The sequence below is a fragment of the Setaria viridis genome, chromosome 1 (genome assembly GCF_005286985.2).
Source record: "Setaria viridis chromosome 1, Setaria_viridis_v4.0, whole genome shotgun sequence".
NCBI lineage: Eukaryota > Viridiplantae > Streptophyta > Magnoliopsida > Poales > Poaceae > Setaria > Setaria viridis.
The window spans coordinates 4,004,375-4,027,880 of NC_048263.2; the positions used below are offsets into that span (position 1 = coordinate 4,004,375).

At 45.9% G+C, this 23,506-nt stretch overlaps 3 protein-coding genes and 2 long non-coding RNA genes across 11 annotated transcripts; 3 read left to right on the forward strand and 2 right to left on the reverse strand.

Annotated features, from left to right (window-relative positions):
• Window positions 1-1,389: 1,389 nt before the first annotated feature.
• On the reverse strand, window positions 1,390-3,936 carry LOC117862778 (uncharacterized). Of its 7 annotated transcripts, none has more exons than XR_004642071.2 (3): window positions 3,534-3,891; window positions 2,436-3,458; window positions 1,390-1,882 (listed from the first exon to the last, which is right to left on the reverse strand). It is a non-coding gene; the product is annotated as an uncharacterized lncRNA (long non-coding RNA). The 7 variants fall into 7 exon arrangements; XR_004642072.2 differs by having other exon boundaries at window positions 3,530-3,891; XR_004642069.2 differs by having other exon boundaries at window positions 3,543-3,889.
• Window positions 3,937-4,395: 459 nt separating this feature from the next.
• LOC140221422 (uncharacterized) lies at window positions 4,396-6,558 on the forward strand. The gene is made up of 4 exons (XR_011897190.1): window positions 4,396-4,826; window positions 4,962-5,050; window positions 5,484-6,333; window positions 6,414-6,558. It is a non-coding gene; the product is annotated as an uncharacterized lncRNA (long non-coding RNA).
• Window positions 6,559-8,106: 1,548 nt separating this feature from the next.
• Window positions 8,107-10,560, forward strand: LOC117862752 (3-ketoacyl-CoA synthase 11). Its single transcript, XM_034746266.2, has 2 exons — window positions 8,107-8,263; window positions 8,723-10,560. Exon 2 carries the CDS (start codon window positions 8,734-8,736, stop codon window positions 10,285-10,287), a length of 1,554 nt encoding a protein of 517 aa, XP_034602157.1. The 5' UTR covers window positions 8,107-8,263; window positions 8,723-8,733; the 3' UTR covers window positions 10,288-10,560.
• A 159-nt stretch (window positions 10,561-10,719) lies between these two features.
• LOC117862768 (uncharacterized) lies at window positions 10,720-17,603 on the reverse strand. The gene is made up of 7 exons (XM_034746287.2): window positions 17,084-17,603; window positions 15,947-16,082; window positions 15,014-15,095; window positions 13,912-14,087; window positions 12,073-12,210; window positions 11,847-11,986; window positions 10,720-11,216 (listed from the first exon to the last, which is right to left on the reverse strand). The coding sequence occupies exons 1-7, from the start codon at window positions 17,199-17,201 to the stop codon at window positions 10,981-10,983; spliced, it is 1,026 nt and encodes a 341-aa protein (XP_034602178.1). The 5' UTR covers window positions 17,202-17,603; the 3' UTR covers window positions 10,720-10,980.
• Window positions 17,604-18,928: 1,325 nt separating this feature from the next.
• On the forward strand, window positions 18,929-23,292 carry LOC117862761 (26S proteasome regulatory subunit 8 homolog A). Its single transcript, XM_034746275.2, has 9 exons — window positions 18,929-19,234; window positions 20,085-20,182; window positions 20,807-21,031; window positions 21,105-21,167; window positions 21,250-21,413; window positions 21,540-21,696; window positions 21,796-21,894; window positions 21,980-22,090; window positions 22,772-23,292. The coding sequence occupies exons 1-9, from the start codon at window positions 19,024-19,026 to the stop codon at window positions 22,910-22,912; spliced, it is 1,269 nt and encodes a 422-aa protein (XP_034602166.1). The 5' UTR covers window positions 18,929-19,023; the 3' UTR covers window positions 22,913-23,292.
• Window positions 23,293-23,506: the final 214 nt, after the last annotated feature.

The window sequence follows — 23,506 nt, forward strand, 5'->3', positions numbered from 1 at the left end:
GCGCCACCCACCAGCAATGTTGCTCCAATTTCTGTACACGGTGCAGGCTTCTCTGAACAAGCTGTGGGATTCAGGTGTTTCTCCCCGTCAGTTCAAGCGGCTCCGAGTTTCGGCTGAATCGAGGATTGAGTTCTCTGGGATTCAGGTATTTCTCCCCGCGCCAGTTCAAACAGATCTGATTTTGGGGTGATCGCGGATTGCGTGCTCTGGGGTTTAGGTGTTTCGCCACGCCAGTTCAAACGGCTCTGATTTTGGGGGGTGAATCGAAATTCTGTGCTCGTGAATTGCCCGCGGTGTTTGGGCTTTAATCATCTTGCTTGTGAATCGAAGTGCTAGGGAATTTTCGGCTTGCTCTTCTAGTTTTTTGAATCACAAGTTGATTAGGGTGTGTTTGGATGGAGGGACGGCGAGGATGGGACAGGGTCATCCCTGTTTTCGGGGATGGAATGATCCCACCTGATGTTTGGTTGGAGGGGTGGGGACATCCCTAGTTTTGTGTTTGATTGGAGGGATGGCCGAGAGACAAGATGGATGGCGTTTGCGTGCCGTTAACTATGGATCCCAATTGTCATTGACCTAAAAAATGTGGCCCCATATGTCATCCACTATCTTCTTCTTCCTCCCATCTTCTTCCTCTCGACCCCCACCTCCAGGCACCGCCTTCCTCCAACCCGCCGGCCTTCCTCCATCCCGCCGGCGCCGGCCCTTCCCTCCTCCGCCGGTGCCGCCCCCGAGCCGTCCGCCTCCAACTCCAGTGCGCGGAGCTCCCATGGCCGCTCACCCTGCCAGTCTCCTCCTCCCTCCGCAAGCGCCGCCCATTTCCTCCCCCCGACGGCGCCGCCCCCGAGCCAGCCTTCTCCACCACTGACGCCATGGCCGTGGCCTGCTCCGCCTCCGCCCGGCCACAGCCCGCTCACGCCGCCCCTGCCACGGCCCGCTCCGCCGCCGCCGCCACCGCCGCCCAAGGCCCCTGCCACGGCCCACTCCGCCGCCTCCCGGCCAGGCCCCAACTCGCGCGAGACGGCGCGCTAACACCGTGCGGGTGGGATGGATCGGTCCGAGCTTTTTTTAGGGACCGATCCATCCCACTTTTTCATGGAATATGCCATTTTGATGCTGTCCCCATCCCCGTGTCTCTCCAACCAAACACCTGTAAAATTGGGACCGTCCCATCCCGTCCCGTCCCTTCCCTCCATCCAAACACACCCTAGATTGATCTGTTGAACAATCTCGTGGTCCTACTGCTATTTTCTTTCAACTTTTTGCTGTTTATATCATCATCAGATTGCTCCCCTGTACTGAATTCCATTGACCGTTCATCACAAGGGAAATCATAAAAGAAGACAACAGGATGAATTTTACAGTACACTTTTTGAATTTTACAGTACATAATGCAACACGTAAATCCCATAGAATAGTTTTCACATTTTCCAAGCACAGCCAAAGCTGCAATTGGCAACATCCAACTGGTAGGGGGTGATGACACTACCATACATCCTAGACAAGATGGTGTTAGGAGACCTCAGTACAAAACCCCACAATTTTTGCACCCCCTTGTGCTTTACATGAAACCAACTCATAAAATGCCTGGGCACAGCAGACTTTGGAAGCAACAGAAAGAATACAACGTCTCACCACACAATTTCAGATTCTCACAGGTACAAAAATGATTTACCACTGCCCCTCGGCCAGCCCATCCTTAGGATGGTGGAAGCCTTCAGTCTTGTGGGTATCATCATTTAAATTGACCTTCAGCATCTCATTTGCGTTACACCCAACTGCCAGATCCCGATGCAGTCATAATCTGATCCTGGCGCATAGGACTTGGTGACAGGTGCAAACCGGAAGAACTGGATGAGGCTATCGTGCCCTTTGTTACATGCTGTTGTCAACAAACACAAAACACTCAGCAGTTCTTATGGGGAGAGTTAGGCATATAGCTATGCAAATAATTAACTGCCATAAAAACTGTAACAGAATGAAGATCCTGCTGTTGCATAAAGTGAATAAATTTTGTTTAAAGTTTCTTCCATCATATTCCTGTACTCATTGAAATAATGATGCCCATAGGTTGAGTTTCAATACACATGTGAATAGAATTAGCATATGATGATCCCATATGAAACAGAACACCCTAAATGTAACTAGCAATATGAGCTACTTGCTTGACCGCTGCTCTGAACCAGGTGGCCACCTAAAACACACTTCTTGCAGTACCAGAAATGCAACTTTACAGAAATGTGACGATAAACTATTAAGATCTACAGGCAACTGGTACTAGCTAACAGAGAGGTAGCCAAAAGAAATAGCACAAGAGGTTGGGCTCAAAGCATAATTTCATAAGTAGCTACCAATTCCCAGTGAAGTAGCAGGTAACATGAGGAGCAGTACCAATTAATTCATTTCCAATAAACCTTTGAAACAAATAAGCCTACCTGTTTGTCCGACATGCATTCTCCACTGGTGACAGATTTGGTTGAAGAGAAGCTGACAGCAAAGGGCGTAATAAAGCTCTTGACAAGACCAAAGCTGCAGGATAACCGTAAACTATTTTGTAAGAAGTGAACATATACATTTCATAGCATTACCAAGCATAGAAATACACACTTGAGCCATGAGTGCACTGGTAATAGGTGCATTGGTTTTAAGTGTTTGGGCAATTTTTCCACTCCTTACATCCCATAACCTATTAAGTGGCCAAACTAATTGATCAAGCAGAAAGAAGAATATAATCTTAAATTCTGACAAGGAACTCTGTACAGATACAATTTGTTTACCGCTGTATAACACTAGGGGAACTCAGTAAAGATGTAACTTTAAGTGGAGTTCTACAAAACTATTGAGAAGGTTCTTGGAAACTTTTGGTGGCAAATAATTAACTTTATCAATTCAGATTCATATATCCAGCAAACTAGAGTCCCTGATGCATGTGCCAAATTGATTTGTGTGTTTGACATACATTGGACAGTCACATTCTTCAGAGTTCAGAGGCAGCCTGTGCAATTCAAATGAGAGTGGATGTCCAGAATGGACACATAACACAGTAGAGCATCATATCGTAAAGAATTAGTGAATAGTATCTATGAATCTCATGGTGGTTTTATGTGATGTATAGTCACACTCATTTGACCATCCAACCAGGAAAATCCACTCAACTGTCAGCAGACCACTCACCTAGAAACTCCAAGTACATCCAATCAGATTTCATAACCAACTTCCATAAACCATACACATACATGCAGCAACGAATGGCAAAAGCCAGTCATTTTAGGTTCTCTGCACAAATCAGACGTTCACCGACCAAACAAGCAGGGGAGACGTAACCTGGACTGTTCCGACCCAGGTCGCCGCGATGCCGCCTTTGAACCCCGCATGCCGCGTCTACTGCATCGGTTAAGCCATCGAGAAGTAAGAGCAGCAAGAAATTCCAGCCTCCACCTCCATCATCCATTGGTGTACTGAATACTGAACCTCACTAGTATCAGCCAGGTACAAGAAGGGATGAAAGAGACAAATAGGGGCGACGTACTGACACCGTCGACCTGTTCGAAGAAACGGGTGAAGGAGTGGCAGTCGGACTTGTCCACGCCTTCCTGCGTTCGGCGGCCGGAACATCCCCGGCAGCCGCGAGACCGGCTGCTTTGGCACCGCTTCCCTCCCCCTCCATCCCCGGCCTCCGCCTCCCCCTCAGCATATTCGCCGCCCAAGGCTCCAGGCGACGCCGCACTGATCCCCTCCGCCGGACCCCGGACGGTATGCGCGCCGCGTGCCTCCATCTCTGTGTCTCGCTTGGCCAACGCGATGCCCCCACCCACCCACTCATGTCCGGCCGCAAGCGAGGGTCCTTCTCGCTGGTGTCCGGAGGAGGAGGATAGTGTCCATGACAAGTGGACCCCGCCAGGTTCCCAGGCTCCAGGTGCAGAGAATCACCGACTTGTGAATCGTGTGATTGTTATGCGAATCAGCTGGAGGGTTACGACTATAGTACCTGTTTTATCGGATATTTGATATTAATTACGGATATTAAATATAATCTAATTATAAAACTAATTGCACAGATGGAGTCTAATTCACGAGACGAATCTATTAAACCTAATTAGTCCATGATTTGATAATATGGTGCTACAGTAACCATTTGCTAATAATAAATTAATTAGACTTAGTAGATTCGTCTCGCGAATTAGTATAGGGGTTCTTCAGTTAGTTTTATAATTAACTCATATTTATTTTTTCTAATTAGTATTCGAATATCCGATGTGATCCTTATCCAAACAGCCTAAAGACAGCCCCCTTTGCTCGCACGCCTGCATCCCACGCGAAAAAGGGACGCGTGGCGTGCAGCCACGGCTCCGGCTGTTCTGCAAAAACACCCTCCGGTTTTATAGGAATCGCAACTCAGTCCAGCACGTCCAACCCGTACAGTAAGCGCGAAACACATTGCCCTGTGCGTCTGGCACTAGACGATGCCCAATGGGTTGAATTCATCCGCATTTCTGTAAACTGTTTATGATTTGCAATATGTCTTGAAGTATAAAAAGAAAAAGTCCGAACGGGCCCAGCCCAAGCGTTGCTGTGCGGCTTTTCCTCCCCCTCTGGCGGCGGCTCGTCGCAAGTTGGCTCCGAATCGAAGCCCTGACCTGCCCCGTCAGAGGAAGGACTGATCGGGCGGAGCAAAGCAGAGGATTCCTCGACTCGATCTGGAGCGACAACGAAGGTGCCGTGGTGGTAGTGGTACGGCGCCATGGGGATGCCGCTGTCGTTGAAGCTACTGATTACGCCGCAGGAGCGGCGGCGGCGGCGTCACAAACTCATACTCCAAGCTCGCAGTAAGCCGCCGCCTCCTGTTACCTCCGTTCACTCGTCGGCGTGGTTTGCTCCTGTTTGCTCGATCGTGGGCTACTGTGCTTATCCTAGTATACAAGTACAATCTGTATTGCTCATGGTGTATTGCAAACTTGCAGATGGATCGATCACTTCCAGGTCTAAAGCAAAGAAGGGTAACTCTCATCGTGGTAACAGATTGAGAAGTTTAGGGCCGGACCTGCCTGAGGTACGGGGTGAAACTTTTAACAGATGAAAGAATAAAACACTAGAGCTATGCTAGCTAGTAGATAAAATTCACAAACGGACCTCATACAGTACTTCACTACTTTGCTACTGCGGTTTGTAACGAGGTGAGTTTCGTTGCATGGCAGAATGGACATTTGGCAACCAATATATGATTGGAGAAGATGTGATTGTAGAAAGGTTTTGTTGCTCCCCTCCAGTGTGTTTATAGGAGAAAGATGCACTTCTATAGTTGAATGATATCGTCAGAGTCGCTAATCTAGGCAATATTTCCCAATGCACTACCAACCTCTTTCTTTGATGCTGAACACTTTATGCAAACAATGCACAAAGCACCGAATGGTCCTATATGGTTGAAGTAACAATTTGCCTTAATAGCCCCAATGCTGCTCAACTATCTTTCCATTCTTGTGCAGGACTTCTGGTGCCATATGCACTCCCTATTGCCGATCTAAGATTCTGCACGTGCTGCTTCTGTATCTCGCACATTCTTACGCTCATGGAGATGCCGTCCCAACCTTATACTCACCAAGGAAACACTGTGCTTGAAAGAGTACGTGAGCGGAGAGGGTGATATAGCAAGGGCTTTGACGCACAAAATTGACCAGATTCTGAAAAACCACTCAGGCACTGGCGTCAAGACACTTGAGCTTGATCTATCTGAATGTTGTGATCTCGACGCTTGTTATCTCAACAATTGGCTTCAGGTTGCTATTACTCCAGTGATTGAAAACTTCACCTTTTCGCCGTCTTCAAAATGCCAGGAAGAATACAGCTTGCCCCGCTCACTTTTATTTGGACAGAATGGAGGGTCAATTCAGTATCTTCACCTCACTTGTTGTGCCTTCCATCCACGGCTGACATTGGTTGCTTGAGAAACCTAACAAAGCTTTATCTGAGCTACGTGCGTATTACAGGGGAAGAGTTAGGCTGCCTTCTTTCAAATTCTCTTGCTTTGATGCAGTTGGAACTCGAGGATTGTAGTGAAATAATCTGCCTAAAGATATATGCATGCTGGAGCAGCTCAGCTGTCTGACTGTTTCTGATTGCAGTATGCTGCAAATGATAGAAAGCCAAGCTCCGAACCTCACCACCTTCGACTTTGAAGGTGACAATCTGGTACAACTCTCACTCCAACAATCATTGCAAGTGAGGAACCTACTCATGGAATGCCATTTAGAGGAGAACTTTCTCTGTTACCCTGTTACCAAGCTTCCATATATGGTGCCAAATCTTGAATCTCTTACCTTATCTTCAAATGGTGAGGTATAATCTGAAACTCAATATTATTAGATACTTGTGTGATGACATTTATCAATATTATTAAGTGAAATATCTTTATGCAGAGGCTAAACGTGTCAATGGTGCCTGTCAAATTCCTATACCTCGAGTTCTTGGAAATTTGTTTGGATGGAGATCTTTCCCCCATGATATGATTATCTTTCTTTGCTTCCTTTTCTCGATGCTTCTCCTGTTTTGGAGACTTTCGTCTTACGCGTAAGTCATTGTTCTTCAAGCAAAGATATCTAGTATCTGTCATGAACTGATTGTTCTAGTGACATTAGTTTGTATCCTTTGCAGCCCATCTAGGGCTCAAGGCCATCGAAAGATACATTGTGGGGAAAGTTCCCTCTGCCGTTAAGCTAGATGTTCGGGAGCCTTGCAGCCGGTGCCATACTTCAAGTTGGTTGAGTAACTCTTACTCCTAAATCCTAATGTTGAAGGAACCGACAGTTTAGCTACGTAAAACGCTTGTTTATTGAAGTTACCGTGACTTTTACATGTAACATGTTCTTTCTCCAAACACACGGCTTTATTCAATGAACATTGTAGGCGTGCCATACCTGAAACGCACCTGCTTGCTCGCTTATCCCATCTACACTGAATGTCAATTGCTAAAGATTCAAGATAATATAAAAATGATATAATGTCAATTGCTAAAGATTCAATATAATATAAAAATGACTTTGAGTAAAATATATTGTTGCAAATTTTATACTACACCGAATGTGTATATAATTTAAATAATTAGTTATCAAAATTTGTAAAGTTTGACTTCTTCCTAATCAAAATACGCCTATAATTTGTGAATGTAGGGAATATCTAATGGTTATCTTCACTCGGCACTACTTTTCATACAACAGGATTAATGTTTTGGGTAATAGGTGATTAGATCAACCTAATCAAATCTCCACGGCTACATACCATATCACAGAACCATCTCTTTTTGCAAAAACTTGTCTTGAATTGTTAGTCACAACTTGTGCAATTTTCTAGCAAGAAAACGTGATGGTCATATTCTTAATTTCAGAAAAGAAAAGGGTGATCATATATATTCATGCCACAGCGCGATCGGACAAGCAGGCGACGTAGCGCGATCGGACGGCTAGTATTCCTGAAGAAGCTTCTTGTCCGACGTTGGAATCGTCCGTCCTGCACCGCACGTCCTTCTCCCCTCTCCTCGCGACGTGTCGTCGGACGATACCCTTCCTCCTAGTAGCAAGTTGAAGTGGTGGTCCCCACCTGACTACGCTGCTGGCTTGCGCCGGGCCGGGGCTAGGTAGCCGGCCGGTCAAAGGTTTCCAGTACCTGCTTCTAGAACGGCGGCGACGCGGCTCCACGCGCGCCGAGGACGTGTGGAAGCTTCCGTCCTGTTCCAGCGTTCTCGAAGGCCTGCGCTGTGCTGGGCCTAGTCATAGCGTTCTCCTTCCTTCCTTCCTTCCTTCCTTCCTAGGAGTATACTTGTCAGAGGGACCGGGGACATACTAGTCGCACGACTACTACTGTCTCTGTTACCAGAGTTTGATTTCACATCGGCTACTGTTGCCTTATTCCCGGATTAAACTCCTGCTAATCCCCTCCCTAAACTCCTGCTAATCCCCTCCCAGAAGATGCAAATTTCAAATCAGCGCACGAATACTCAACTGGCAGCTGATACACCTCGAGACGGCCGGGCCGTCCATCGGTCAACGCCCAGCGTACGGCTGGCGTGCCGCCGCTCGTGCGCCCGGGCGAAGCTGACAGGTGGGCCCACGCGCCGCGGTCTCTTCTATTAAAACCCCAGCTCCGGCAGGCGGGGCCGGGGCGGACGGCTCTTCCTCCTTGACTCCTCTTCCTTCTCGCGAGGAGACCTGGTTGGTTGGCTGGTTCCGATCGGGGGGATTTGGTACCGTCCGTCGCTCGCGCCCTTCGATTGGTACGTATCGAGATGCCTTTCCTCTAGTTCCGTGATCGCGCGGCGCGTTGATCCGTTCTGTTCCTGTTGTTTTCTTTTTTTGTACTTCCCTTGAGATGCCCGTGTTCGTGATTTGGTCTGAGCTCACAAGAGAGATTCGACGTCTTGATTAGTTCCATCCACCCAGTTAGTTTGCAGTGATCTCTAGAACCAGACTGTCGTATGCCGTGCAATTTCTTGGGAATTACTCTGTTCTTCCTCCATTTCTTCTCTGAATTGCTGCCGTTTTGCACGGAAAGGCAGAAATTACCGCAAATTTAGTCCAGACCTATGATGTTTTTTTTCTTTTTTTGTTGAATCTTTTGGTCATTTGTTGACTCGATTTTGGTAAAAATTTCAAGAGAATCCATTGCGTTTCTGTCATCCAGATTTCTGCGTTGCAAAATTTCCGCGTTTTTCTGACCCAACTCTGCGTCACAGGGGCCATCGCCATGGACAACCCGGCGCCGGCAACAAATGCCGCCACCGCGGCCGCCTCGCCGTCGCGGCGGCTTCCGGACTTCCAGCAGTCGGTGCGGCTCAAGTACGTGAAGCTGGGGTACCACTACCTCATCTCCCACGGCATGTACCTGCTGCTGATGCCCCTCATGTCGCTCGTGGCCGTGCACCTCTCCACGCTCTCCCCGCGCGACGTCGCCGACCTGTGGGCGCACCTCCGCCTCAACCTCATCTCCGTGCTCGCCTGCTCTACGCTCCTCGTCTTCCTCGCCACCGCCTACTTCCTCACCCGCCCCCGCCCCGTCTACCTCGTCGACTTCGCCTGCTACAAGCCGGGGCCCGAGCTCCGGTGCTCGCGCGACACCTTCATGCGCTGCTCCCGCCTCACGGGCTCCTTCACCGACGCCAGCCTCGAGTTCCAGCGCAAGATCCTCGAGCTCTCGGGGCTCGGCGAGGACACGTACCTCCCGCCCGCCGTGACGCGGGTGCCCCCCAACCCGTCCATGGACGCGGCGCGCGCCGAGGCACGGGAGGTCATGTTCGGCGCCGTCGACGAGCTCCTCGCCAAGACGGGGGTGCGGCCCAAGGACATCGGGGTACTCATCGTCAACTGCAGCCTCTTCAACCCGACGCCGTCGCTGTCGGCCATGGTGGTGAACCACTACAAGCTCCGCGGGAACGTGGTCAGCTACAACCTCGGCGGCATGGGGTGCAGCGCCGGGCTGCTGTCGGTGGACCTCGCCAAGGACCTGCTCCAGACGCACCCGGGGTCGTACGCGCTGGTGATCAGCACGGAGAACATCACGCTCAACTGGTACTCGGGCAACGACCGCTCCAAGCTCGTGTCCAACTGCCTGTTCCGGATGGGCGGCGCCGCCGTGCTGCTCTCCAACCGGCGTTCCGACCGGCGGCGGGCCAAGTACGAGCTGGTGCACACCGTGCGCACGCACAAGGGCGCCGACGACCGGTGCTTCGGCTGCGTGACGCAGGAGGAGGACGGCGAGGGGAACCTCGGCGTGTCGCTGTCGAGGGACCTGATGGCGGTGGCGGGCGACGCGCTCAAGACCAACATCACCACGCTGGGCCCGCTGGTGCTGCCGGTGTCGGAGCAGCTCCTCTTCATGGCGACGCTGGCCGCGAGGAAGCTGCTCAAGATGAAGAAGGTGAAGCCGTACATCCCGGACTTCAAGCTGGCGTTCGAGCACTTCTGCATCCACGCCGGCGGCCGCGCGGTGCTGGACGAGCTGGAGAGCAACCTGGCGCTCACGGACTGGCACATGGAGCCGTCGAGGATGACGCTGCACCGGTTCGGGAACACGTCCAGCAGCTCGCTCTGGTACGAGCTCGCCTACAGCGAGGCCAAGGGCAGGATCCGGCGGCGAGACCGCGTGTGGCAGATCGCCTTCGGGTCCGGGTTCAAGTGCAACAGCGCCGTGTGGAGGGCGCTCCGGTCGGTGAACCCGGCCGAGGAGACCAACCCGTGGATGGACGAGATCGACAGGTTCCCGGTTGATGTTCCAAAGGTCTCCAAGGTTTCCAGCGGCTGAAATGCGATGATCTTTTGCCCTGTTCGTCGTTCTGGTGATTGGTGCTATCACCTGGCATTTGCGCAAACGAGATAGAGCTTACCATTGGATTTCGTTCGGGGAGTTTGTGATTGTTTGGAGTCAGGAATTGGTGGGGATTTGTCATAGATCATCACATTAGGTGGTAGGAAGGGCGATCGACTTCTCTGACTCTTGAGCTCGGATTTATATGTAAATTTTGTTGTTCTGTATGGCACTCGTTTATACAGTTGATTGTTCTTAGTTCTGACACAACTCTACCATCTCTCGATTTATAATACAATGGAAGAAACTTTTGATGGAACCAGCTTCATCTCATCCTGAACCAAACATTGTAAAGGACATGTGCCATGTGGCCGAGCGTCTGAAACAAGTGGAGCGTCTGAAAACGATCAAGAGGGTTCGCACCCTGCGTTAACGAGGTAAAAACATGATCAATTTCACCTTCGCATGGAGAATAAAGACATGGTCAAAAGTCAATTTTAACTTGCTTGTATTTGTCTATCTTTTTTTCCCAGACTCTGCTGCAACTGGAGTAAGGAGGCTCCCTACAAAATTCCACCATTTCGTCCGGGTGCTGTTACATGAAACCCAACCCCTATTACAACACAACAGACCACCAACAGAGCATTGACAACAGTCTCGCGGCAAGCATCGCCGGCACGAAGTGATGCATCACGACCCCTCTGCCTGCCCATCCTTGGGAATGTGAAAGCCCTCAATCTTGCGTGCGACATCATTTACCCCGACCTTCGTCTTCCCGTTTGCATTTGCCACCTCCTGGTCTTCGCTATTAGCTGGGCCCAGCTGCCAGATTCGGATGGTGCCATCTTCTGATCCTGATGCATAAGATTCACCGACTGGGGAGAACCGGACGCAGTGGACAGGGCCATGGTGCCCCTTGTTACATGCTGTTTTCAAAGGAACACAACTGTAAGTTCAATGGCGATAGTTGCGTGCACAGTTTCTTGGATACTAAATTACAACAACGCTGCGATGGAATGAATATTTCACCACCGTATAATAGTTTCTTCCATCACATCCCGGAATTACTTCAAATGAGAGCCAGTAACTTGATATTTAAATCCACACATGTGAATGCTTGGAACGATCCCATAATAAGGGACATAACAACAACTATATGTGAAATAGCAATATTTGCTTGACCACAGCTGTGAATCAGGCAGCCTCCAGAAACAAACTTTTTATATCGAAAACACCTTATAAAAAATCATACCATAAACCATCCCAAGATCTACATGGAACTGGCACTGATTAAAAAGTAGGTAACTAAAACAAACAAACAAACAAACAAGAGGCTGGGATCCAAGCAGAATTTCAACTGCACTCTTAATTAAAGATAATAATGGACAAAAGAACTAAAGACCTGACAATTTATGAAACATCAAGCATGGTTTATTGCAGGTGACAAGTTTATGTTGTTAAAACAAGAAAACGCTGGAAAAAGAAAAACTCTGACAAGGCACGTGGTGTTATCAATTCTATAAATTTACGGAACCTGTTGAAACAAATTAACTCACCTAATTCTTCTCCAGTGAAGAAATCAAAGACACGAACCCACATGTCTTCACCACCAGTGACAAATTTGTTCCCATACTTCGGTTCAAGAGAAGCTGACTCCACTGCGCAGGGCATATTATAACTTTTAACAAGTCCATAGCTGCAGAATGACACGGCATATTCTGTAAGCAATAAAGCCAACACATCTCTCAGCATTGCTTAAGTAAAGATACAGAATTGTCTTACTGATTTGCATCCCAAAACTTCACACTTGAGCCATCAGTTGTCGTGATAAACCGACCATCTTGGCTTACTTCCGCACTGGTGACAGGTGACTTGGTTTCAAGTGTTTGGACAATTTTTCCACTCCTTACATCCCATAGCCTGTCAAGAGGCAATACCAATTAATCAAGAGCAAAAATACATATTTTAAATTTAACACACGTCCTGAAAAGGTGTTTGACAAAGACACAGTTCAGCTTACTCATGTATAGCATTATTTTACTTCAAAACGTGCAGGTAAGTTTCTAGGAACCTTAAAGGGTAAATAGTCAATTTTATTAACTCGGAACTATATTCAAATCACTGGTTTCACATGTGTATATGTCCAAATTGATTTGCGTTTTGATAGGCTTTTGACAGTGACATACTTCAGATGCATGCTCTGCAACTAAAAAGACAAAGATAGAGATCAGGATTTCCTTTCTAGGGAAGTAGGACTAAATTTCACCTTGTTAGTGCAAACGTTTAATTATTCTTTCAAAATGAAATGAATTCGTAAAAGGCGAACCCTGAATGATGCCTTTGTGTTCGCAATTTAACAGAGTCTGACCCCACAGAACAGTCAATTCTGCCGGGCTCTCTGAAAAATAGTTCAGCAATCAGCATGCCTATTTTTTAGAGTTTGGTTTCGACCATCGAACCGCAAAACCAGGAATCATTGACCACCCAACTATCAAAACCGTTCATATTTGGCCATCGAGCTGTTTTGCTGGGTGGTTTTGGGGACGTGGACGCCACGTGACAACGGGCCCACCTGTCAGCACCTCTCTTTCCTCTCCCTCTCTTTCTTCTATCCTCTCCTCTCTCTCTCTCTCTTTCTCGCTCAAATCCTTGCCGGCCGCCCTGCTCTCCGCCACCGCAAGATGCTTGCCCCGGCGCCTCCCCCGCGCCGGCCTCCCCTGCGCCGGTCACCACCGTGCCTCCCCCATGCCGAACCCTCCTCCTCCCTCCGCTGCCGCCGCCGCCGCACCTTCCCCGATCACGAGCGGTGGCGGCAAGGAGGCCCACCTCCCACGGCCCAACGCCACAGCCACCCCCTTCGAAGCCACCGCCACCGCCGCCTCCACACCCTCCTCCGTGTCACCGGCTCTCACCTGCCCGGCCTCCGTCTCCGTGCACCGGGAGTAGCTCCCCCACGACGGCGTCCGCGTCGTGGAGCTCCCATGCGGCCTCGCGGCCTCCGTACCCGTCGACCATCGAAGCAAGGCACCGCCGCCGTTTGACCGGCTTGATTCGGCGGGACCCGATGCCGGAGGAGCAGGGGAGCATCACCACGAGCTCTGCGACACCAAGGCGCACCCGCCCCGCAAGTCGTCGTTGCCAATCGTCCACCAGAGCGCCGCCGCCACATGAAGCCCAAGCCGCCGGTCCGGCCGGCGTGGGGGGCAGCAGCCGGCGCGGGGGGAGGGTGGCAGCCGGTGCAGGTGAGGGGCAGGGGAGGGCGGCAGCCGGTGCAGGGGTGAGAGGAGAGGGAAAGGAGAGAAGAAAGAGATAGGAGAGAAGAGGTGCTGACAAGTGGGCCTATCGCCACGTGGCGTCCACGTCGCCAAAACCACCCACCAAAACAGCCCGATGGTCAAATATAAATGGTTTTGATAGTTGCGTGGTCAATGATTCCTGGTTTTGCGGTTCGATGGTTGAAACCAAACCAAACTGAGTCGAAAGTTCGATGATCAACAATGGACTTTACTCTATTTTTTATATAAAATCAATTTCTACATGGCAGCACTAATCACAATAGGGAAGATAAAAAGCAAATCTAGAGCCAAAAATTAATATAGTTAATTGTAAATACAGACAAACCTCACACCACCCATATCCGAACAGGTACTAAGTATAGTTTGGTCACTATGAAGCCAAGTGACAGTTCTGACAGAACTAGGTGATTTCTCAATTTCTCTTGGAGCAGCATCCGGACGGTTCAAATCATATATGCGCAAAATCTTCTCAAAACCTCCAGTGAGCAACATGTGGGTATCCTGAAGAAATATTAGTGTTATAAATGAGATTTATACATGCAGAAAAACTTCCGGAGTTAATGAGGAAAAACTTAAATCAAAGGTTAAGAAAACAATTCTGCAGGGAATTAAATTGAATTAGTCATAAGAAGGTTATCTTCAAGATGGACATTTCTAGATCTTATTTCTCAACAAATAAGTTGATCTTGCTACAGTTCAGATGACAGAAGGTACATAATTGGACAAGTAGATAAAGATAAATAATAAGACTGTTCCCAAAGAGAAAGGACAAGAACAATCCAACAACTGGCTAAATTAGAAAATTCCAACTCAAATCACATGAGTGCAAATCAAATAGGGAGTGATGGAAAGTAAAGTATATGGTAGTTTAGAAGATAAGATTAAAATTTTCATAAACTTATAACTTTCATATACTGAGAATTAAGTTAGGAGGACAATGCTTTGCAAGGCTGTGGATCACTTAAAATTGTAATATCTACTAAAGCCACTTTTCTAAAAACTTGTGATGATTAGATGAGGGATGTTCACACCAGTAATTCAACAAGATGCTAATTTAAGGTCAATCAAAAAGAAGTAACTGAATGTGTTGATAAACTTTTAGGCGCAACTATAGTGTTTTTGGACACTTCCAGCCAAAGTTCACATAAATCCTCAATCCTAGTAACCCAGTAACCAAACGAGAGCCAAGAGGACAACCATTCTTGCCATTATTAATAACAAATGATCAAACAGATGCTAAAAGTTAGAAGCCAAAAAAAATATAAATAATCACCATCATCCTCAGCCAAGATGAAAAAAGGTGAATCACCAGGAAAAAAAAGTACTGACAGAACAAGGTGACAAAAAGGGCAATAACAGCAGCCAATGGAAGGACTTGATTAGGATAAAGAAACATGCATGATGCTGTAATATGGTGAGAGCATAACCTCAGAAAAAGCACATGCACGGACAATGTGCTTGTGTTCGAATGAGTGGAGCACTTCACCTGTTAGTGCATCCCATATTTTTCTGAAATAAAGAGATATAATCAACATATATTCTCAAAAATGGAAACATAACACTCTAGGTCATCATGCGGAAACTGAGCTTGCATGCCATTCATGTAAACCATCCAGTGTCGTACTGTAGTTTGGACATTCCATTTTTCAATCCAGATATAGCTAGTGCAAAATGCATTCAGTCAATATTTTATTATAGTTTATCGAAGGTTGGTTAGCTTGAATCGATTAGCATTTATAGGTAGGAGTCCTTCGGCTTGTCACCAAGTCAAATCATCCATGCAAGGAGTTTATGTCGTGTTTACTGGTAGAACTTATTTTTCATAATTTGCAAAAATCATATTTTGCTTTTCGGTAGCAGTTAAGTACCAAATTCCGAGATCAATAATGATTAATGGATGCAATGAAAGTTTAACCAAATTGAGTGACATACTGAAACCAAATCAGGTGCGCTAATTTCTTTTGGTGCATACTGCATACTCTTAAAACACCAGGTACTAAAATAAACAACACCATAAATGTACTAATAAATTCCCACTTTTTTTGGCGAGCAGCCAAGCATACGATGGAACGAAACTGATTCAAACAAGCTGTAGAAGGTGTCGTAACCTATCCTATTAACAATAGACTTCGGCGTGCTCCAGGAAAACTGCAGCATGTATTATAAGTTTGTTTACCAAACCATTACAATTACAACATATAACATGCCAACATCAATGTATCAGTAACACACCAAAATGAGATAACAAAACAATTTTTTCAGCTAGAGATTGGTGAGCAGACGTCAGATGAAACGGAACTCCTGCAGAAGGATTATAATCAAGGTAACACCAAGGGGACTTTGCGGAGTGAGAATCATACGCTGAAAAGTCAGCAGAACCAGAGGCAGCACGCAGAGCATTGGTGTCTAGACAAGCGCTCCAAACGGCACCTTTGTGACCTTGAAATGTTCCAATCCAATCTCCAGTCTCACCATTGCGAAGCATTGGATTTGAGTCTGAAAACAAAACCATGTTATTAATGTCAGCACTTCAATGAACAAGCAACATTAATCCAACAATACATTGAAGCTCACACAGTGCAAACTGGTTCCTGTATCAGCATGCACACTCTCTTCCCCAGAATTTATAACAGCATGGTTCACTAAAATTGAGCTACCAAATAAATAATAAAACGTCTGGAGCCAATTAATGCTAACAAATCTAATGCTTGTGGTGCAGTAAAAACTATAAGGATTGACCATTTAGCTGCCAATAGTTACTACAGACAAGTATTCCAAACAAGGAATCTAAATTTAAACAAAAGCTCGATGCATAAGCACACAGATACTTATGTGGCTCAAAGGAACTATTATGTGGCCAATAACATTAGTGTCAGGTTCAGCTTAAGCCCTGGACATTAGCAGGTAAGATAAGATACATCACTCCTCAGTTTTGCTTTGTTACATAGCAAGCATCGGTCCTGACTACTGCCAGAACGTGGAAAACAGTAAGCTTTTCTCATTTTTCAGTGGCTCAAGGGCTTGTTTCAAACTTGAATGCACTTTCGATACATTATATGCAACATATTCTGGAGGTAGATTCAAATTTCATGTCACTAAACTACTTATTGAACACCAAGAGCAATCAGTAGCAAGTACCGCGAAGCCAGCTAAATACAATGACAAAACTCAATATCATGGCCACATTATCAGGTAGTGAAAGCTTGATGGTTGACCTGACATTCCAAACAGCAACTGCTGGAAACTAACATAAAGCCAGAGTATGTAACACTGTAATCTGTAACTATAGCTAATCCAAATCCAGATTCTGAGCCGATTTTTCTATGCCATTTAAGCCAGTAATTGACTGTTCCACTATTATCTATTAAATTAACTGCACTTTTCACCTCAGGCCCCATCGATCACAATCATCGTGCTATTCGCATTCCACAAGTATAACAACACCCACTCTAAGAATCCAAATCAAGCAACAGGTGACGGGTTCAGGTATGACGCACCCTTGCTGGCGCTGATGAGGAAGTAGCCGTCGGGCGTGACGGGGCTGTAGAAGAGGTCCACGACCGGCCGCGAGTGGCCGTGGCACACCAGCGGCACCGCCACCTTCTTCTTGTCCATCCCCCCGCTTCCCCGGAAATCCTAACCCTAGCTTCAACGCCTCACCGCCGCCGCGCAAAACCTCAAAACGGCGCGGCGCAGTAGCTCTATCTAGCACCAAAAAGGAGCGGAAAATCAGGGGGAAATTGGGGGAGCCGCGCGGGATTGGATGATCCGGATCTGTGGTTTGATATGTATGTACACTGGGTGGTGATGGTGAGAGACGGAGAGCTACGGCCTACGGATCGAGAGGTGAAGAGGGAAAAATCTGGAAGAGCTTCTTGTATCGGAGTGCGAGGGAGCTGGTGTCTGGGTCACCGGCTCGCAAGCTCCGGCCTCCGGCGGCCGCTGCGGGTGGCTGTCGAACACGAAAGCGGCAGGGGTACGGGAGCTGAGGTGGCTGCCAGGATGAGGGCGTTCATTGGATTTCAATCTGGTGGCGAAAGAAACCAAATGAAGTGCGCAGAGAAATTTGCGGAAATTTTCTCTTGTTTCAAAAGAAGTGCAGAGCAAACTCTCAATGTTTCAAAAGAAGTGCAGAGCAAACTCAAGGTGCTGTAAAATAGGATTGTGAAGTTATCTAATTTTAAGAGAACTTGCAGTTTGCATAAGTTTCGTGTCACCGAAACCGATTTTTTTTTTTGCTAATGTTTCCTTAAAAAAGAGTGAAAAGGAATTCTCAAACCTCAAAATAGAAAAATCTAAGAATATTCACTTTTACATTAGCCTATACTTAAGCTTAGAGTCAATTTAATTTTTATTTTTTGAGTAAATTTAATTTGTATTCTTCATTAGCATTATGATTTTAGGGATGCGCTCTTGATGCTTGGAGACATCTTCTTTCTCCAATATGGTGATGAACGTTGGCAAGCGAGTTAAGATTTGAGCTTTTGATAAAATCAAACTCCCGTGATAAGCGGGACTGGGAGAGGGTTAATTGGATAATTTAAAGGGGTATTGTAGTTACATACTAGCGAGATGATAAATTTAGCGATGGAGAGTCGGGAGATAGAAAAAAATTAGAGCGTGATATAGTAATTGAGGTGCACATAAAAGAGAACGAAGGAAGAATAGATGCCAAAATCTTACGACGAAATATCAATTGGCAACACATAACATATAGATATAAATATCTTTCCACATTACGGTTTTATTTCATTTATTTTTCATAAGTTCTTTAATTATATAAAAACTTGACATGTGGAAATTATTTATCATGCTCTATCTTTTTTATGAGAACATATATTTCTCTATAATAACTTCATATATGTTGGAAACAATTCAGGTGTAACGCCTCGAGGGAAATTGTAACTTCATTTTTTTATGAATACCAAATCTGCAACAGCTTGAGGATGTGATCAACTTACTTTTATTCCGATTTTCCACAGTAGAATACATGTCTTGCTGAAATTTTTTTGGAAGATACAATTCCAAAGATGAGTTGGGGTGCTTTGTCTAGCTAGTTCTAACTTGAAGTCCGTATATATTTTCCACAAGAGAATACACGTCCATTAAATTTCTTTTGAGAAACAATTATGAGGATGAACCGCGGTGTTTTCTCTAATGATTTCTAACTTCGAGTCTGATATGATGTCTATTTTTCACAATAGAATACTGAACTTTTTTTCATTTTTAAGAAACAGTCTCTGAGTCGGGGTGTTTTCTCCGACTTCGAGCCCGAGACGGTCCGCGGCCAACTTTCTCTCCACGCAGGCGCCGACGCGCCCCTATAAACCCAAACACCGTCCGCACCAGACGGCCAGACCCAACCCAACAAGCAAAGCCACACTTCCGCATCCGGGCCCGAGACCTTTCCTCGAACGCAAGAAGAACCAAGCCGGCGATGGCGACGGTGGCGATGGACATCTCGAAGCCCACGCCGGCGGCGTCCGGCGACGAGGCCGCTGCGGCGGCGAAGGGGAGGAGCGGCGGCGGAGGGGAGGGCCTGCGCCAGTACTACCTGCAGCACATCCACGACCTGCAGCTCCAGATCCGGCAGAAGACCCACAACCTCAACCGCCTCGAGGCCCAGCGCAACGACCTCAACTCCCGAGGTGACCTTTCTTCTCGATTTCGCTCGCTCGCTCGCCCCTAACCCTAGGATCGATGTGCCCTCTAGGCGCGCGGGTCTGGTGTTGTTGCTACCCCTTCGCGTTAGTCGAAACCCTAGCTTTAGCTGGGTGTGGTTCGTAGCTAAAGGCACGATTTTTAGTTACTAATAAGGTTCATTGAGCTGATTTTTTTAAATTATTTGATATGTGAACGATGGCCTGTTAATTTACTAATTGGTGTGTTAGATGGACTGAAGCTTAGCTCCAAATGGGCGCGCTTAGATGTTAAACTTCTTGAGCAGCAGGCTGACCAGTAGTGTTAAGTTTGGATCGTGGATATCATGTGGATGGTAGTGGTAGCTGATGTTTATCTGTGTTTGGATATGGATTTTGATTATAAACTGTCCATAAGATGTGCTACTGTCTGTATTTGTTTTGTATATTGCCTCTCAATGTCGTTCTATCACATTTACTTCTAGGGTTGTTAGGAGAATATTTCACACCGGCTTTTTATTCCTGAGATTATCCATTAATTTTCAAATGCTTGCCTTTCTTTGACATGAAGCTGTGGTATTTGAACATGGTAACATAAACTAAATCACCTCTAGTTGAACAATGGCTATGCAAAATTAATGTAACGATAGCCCTGTGCCCCCATTTAGTCATTTTTGAACTCTGTATAGCTGCAAGTATAGGAATACTGGCTTGCATGGTTGTACCGTGACGCTTTTGATTAGGATTTTTTGATCTCCTGCTGTCTCTGTTCCAGGAGCAGCACATCCTTCTGCATAAGTGCATATATTGTGTCTGTTTACGGTTCTCTAAATTTGGCCTTGCAATTGAAATTTTGCAGTTAGAATGCTCAGGGAAGAGCTGCAGTTGCTTCAAGAGCCTGGATCATATGTTGGTGAGGTGGTTAAGGTCATGGGAAAATCAAAGGTTCTGGTGAAGGTAAGTTTTTCCTATCCGACAATCAGTATTTCCTATGCATACCATTTTCTACATAAAATTATTCTTGCTGTGGGGTCAAACAAAGTTCTGTAAATTAGATCACGTAGTGTAAGAGTGCTCTCAGCTATGCTGCCTTCTTTATCATGCAATACCTATAAATGAGCTTATGATAACCATGTCCTAAATCTTAAGATCAGTTTACCTGTGGAAATTGTGACTTTTGTATTGCACATATCTAAAGTTATGCTTACAAAGAACAAACGTTCATCTGAAAATTTTGGACTGCATACATGGTCTCATTTGTCTAAACTACGTTTGTATCAATTTCAGATGACATCTGAATTGAGTAGCAACTAAAAATTCTGTATTTTGTTATAGCCAACTCTGCACTGTAGAAATGTTCTGTAAATTCTGGTATGCTGTATACAATTTTTGTTGGGTGTCTGTTATTATTTTGCAAAGCTCAAAAGAGCTGTGAATTATGTTTATAGCTGTGGCTGATTGGATGTGCTAGTTGTCTGTAGTTTTCATCTTGTTATTGGATGCCTGGTCTTGAGCTCTAAACGGGAGTTTGAACTTCCTGGTTATTGAAATGATATTAACTTTCTAAATGCAATTGCGCAGGTGCATCCGGAAGGCAAATACGTGGTGGATATTGACAAGAGCATTGATATTACGAAGATCACACCTTCAACAAGAGTTGCTCTTCGAAATGATAGCTACATGCTCCATCTGGTCCTGCCAAGCAAAGTTGATCCATTGGTCAATCTCATGAAGGTTGAGAAGGTTCCGGATTCTACGTATGATATGATTGGAGGACTTGATCAGCAAATTAAAGAGATCAAAGAGGTTTGTTTTGAACTTAAGTGTGTTAACAATGCATCAAAATATGCACATTCTAATTTGTGAAGTCAACTTTCAGGTCATTGAGCTTCCAATCAAACATCCGGAGCTATTTGAGAGCCTCGGAATTGCCCAGCCAAAGGTTCGTTTTCTCCCTGAAGACCATTTTAACTGATTTGAACTTTACATGAAAAGAAAGAGACTCAAGGTTATTTGTTTTCCAGGGTGTTCTCCTTTATGGACCTCCCGGCACAGGAAAGACATTGCTGGCACGTGCAGTTGCTCATCACACTGACTGCACCTTCATCAGGGTTTCTGGTTCTGAGTTGGTTCAGAAATATATTGGTGAGGGCTCCCGTATGGTTCGTGAACTCTTTGTCATGGCCAGGTAGGCTGATTTTTTTTCTGTTATAACTGAAGCATTAGTTGTTTGTGAGTTGGATGCATAATTTTGCATATACATTCTGTTTTTATCTCTTAGTGTGGTCTTAGTTATCTGGTGAACTTATTGCAGGGAACACGCACCGTCCATTATATTTATGGACGAAATAGACTCTATCGGATCTGCTAGAATGGAGTCTGGAACTGGTAACGGTGATAGTGAAGTGCAGCGCACCATGCTTGAGCTTCTAAACCAGCTTGATGGTTTTGAAGCATCAAACAAAATTAAGGTATGCTTCACTTATGTTCCTGTGTGCTGAGTTTACTGGTTTATAAATGTGATAGGGTAAGGAACACCATTGTGATGTTTTAAATATTTATTATTGCAGGTTCTGATGGCAACGAACAGAATAGACATCTTGGATCAAGCCCTTCTGAGGCCTGGACGCATAGACAGGAAGATTGAATTTCCAAATCCCAATGAGGATGTATGTTCTAACTGACCTGTCCTGTCCTGTTCATTTTGCATGATCACTTGTGTTGATAGGGTGCTTAATCCTTTTGCCCTTGCAGTCTCGTTTCGATATCTTGAAGATTCATTCAAGAAAAATGAACTTGATGCGTGGTATTGATCTGAAAAAGATCGCGGAAAAGATGAATGGGGCCTCAGGAGCTGAGCTGAAGGTTTGTTTAATCTACACTCACATTTGATGAACTGTTTGCGGTCTTATCATCAATTCAAGCGGAAAATTATGTGTAGGCATCTTTTTTAGTCATAGCACTGAATCATCATGCAAGCATGCTCATGAATCATGATTATAAACTGAAGAGTTCAAAACCATAGCTCATATAGCAACGTATAGCTGATGTATCTGGGACCTCAGTGTATTATTCATATCAAAGTTCCATTCCATTTTTTTGCTAGTGTAGTTAAATCACCAGCAGTATTTTAGCTAAAGGAGTTTGTTAGCTCGTGAGCCTTTTGATAGGGTAGTACTGAAGTTCGCATCAATCAATACTAAGTTATCAATGACCAATCTACAGGGTTGCGTTCACAATTATCAGAAGGTCCTCTGAAAATTGAATCCGAACGTTCAGTTCAGTCTAGGTTAAATATGCCTTTTCATAAGGCAATCAAATACATATGACCTGAGCATAACAACTATTTTGTACTAGCAAACTTTGGAGGATACCTTTTGGTCTACCTGGTTGCAAACTTGCATATGATGTATGACCTTAAAACCTATTTGATCTTTTAGTTCTCAGTGCATGGCTGTGTGTTCCAGTGGCTCAATATTGCTACTTGTTAGATGCACCTTGTGCTGATGCGAAGTAACTCACTGTCTGTCCATTTTTGTTGTTCAGGCGGTCTGCACAGAAGCTGGAATGTTTGCCCTCCGCGAGAGAAGGGTACACGTTACCCAGGAGGACTTTGAGATGGCAGTCGCCAAGGTGATGAAGAAAGACACGGAGAAGAACATGTCCCTGCGCAAGCTCTGGAAGTGAGGTCCATACCTTGATGTCGCCCACAACCTTTCACAGTCTCGCCGAAGCTCGCGCCTTCATCTCCCGAGCCTTTTCCGCCTTGCCAAAACAGTGGAACGGTGTCACCGCATGCTCCGGACCTTCGCCATGTGCCTTTTTAAGTTTACGCCGTGCATGCCTATGTTTAAAAGTTGTTTTCTGATAACAGATGTAGTATGTTGTTGAAAAGTTGAGATTTATCGGATCAGCTAGATACGAGATAATGCATTGCTTGCTCGCGATGTACCACGTTACTATGCCTACTACTTGGTTTGCAGTTTGCCGGCCCACTGCCCCACTCGTAATGAACACTGCCTACTGTAATATCTGCAAGTAATGTAATATTGTATTAGGTTGTACTAGCTAGCACCTAGTATCCGAGAAGCTGGCGGCTGATTTGTATTTCAGAGAAGCTGCTCCTATCCGGTTGTGTTCAGAAATTTGCCTGAGCATGTCTTTCACTAACAGGGTAGCTATGAGAAAAAACTGATAACAAGTAAAACTAGGAATTGCACAAGGACAAAGTACCGCTAGCGTTTATTTTCGAGAGAGAGAGTAGTAGTGCTGTCAGGACAA

Coding starts and splice junctions, on each gene's coding strand:
- LOC117862752 (XM_034746266.2), top strand. CDS start 8,734: ATGGACAACCCGGCGCCGGCAACAAATGCCGCCACCGCGGCCGCCTCG.
- LOC117862768 (XM_034746287.2), bottom strand. CDS start 17,201: ATGGACAAGAAGAAGGTGGCGGTGCCGCTGGTGTGCCACGGCCACTCG. Junction 15,096..15,946: donor GGTTCTGCTGACTTTTCAGC/GTATGATTCTCA, acceptor TCTTTATTTCAG/AAAAATATGGGATGCACTAA. Junction 12,211..13,911: donor TCGGATATGGGTGGTGTGAG/GTTTGTCTGTAT, acceptor GCCTCTTGACAG/GCTATGGGATGTAAGGAGTG.
- LOC117862761 (XM_034746275.2), top strand. CDS start 19,024: ATGGCGACGGTGGCGATGGACATCTCGAAGCCCACGCCGGCGGCGTCC. Junction 20,183..20,806: donor AATCAAAGGTTCTGGTGAAG/GTAAGTTTTTCC, acceptor GCAATTGCGCAG/GTGCATCCGGAAGGCAAATA. Junction 22,091..22,771: donor CCTCAGGAGCTGAGCTGAAG/GTTTGTTTAATC, acceptor TTTGTTGTTCAG/GCGGTCTGCACAGAAGCTGG.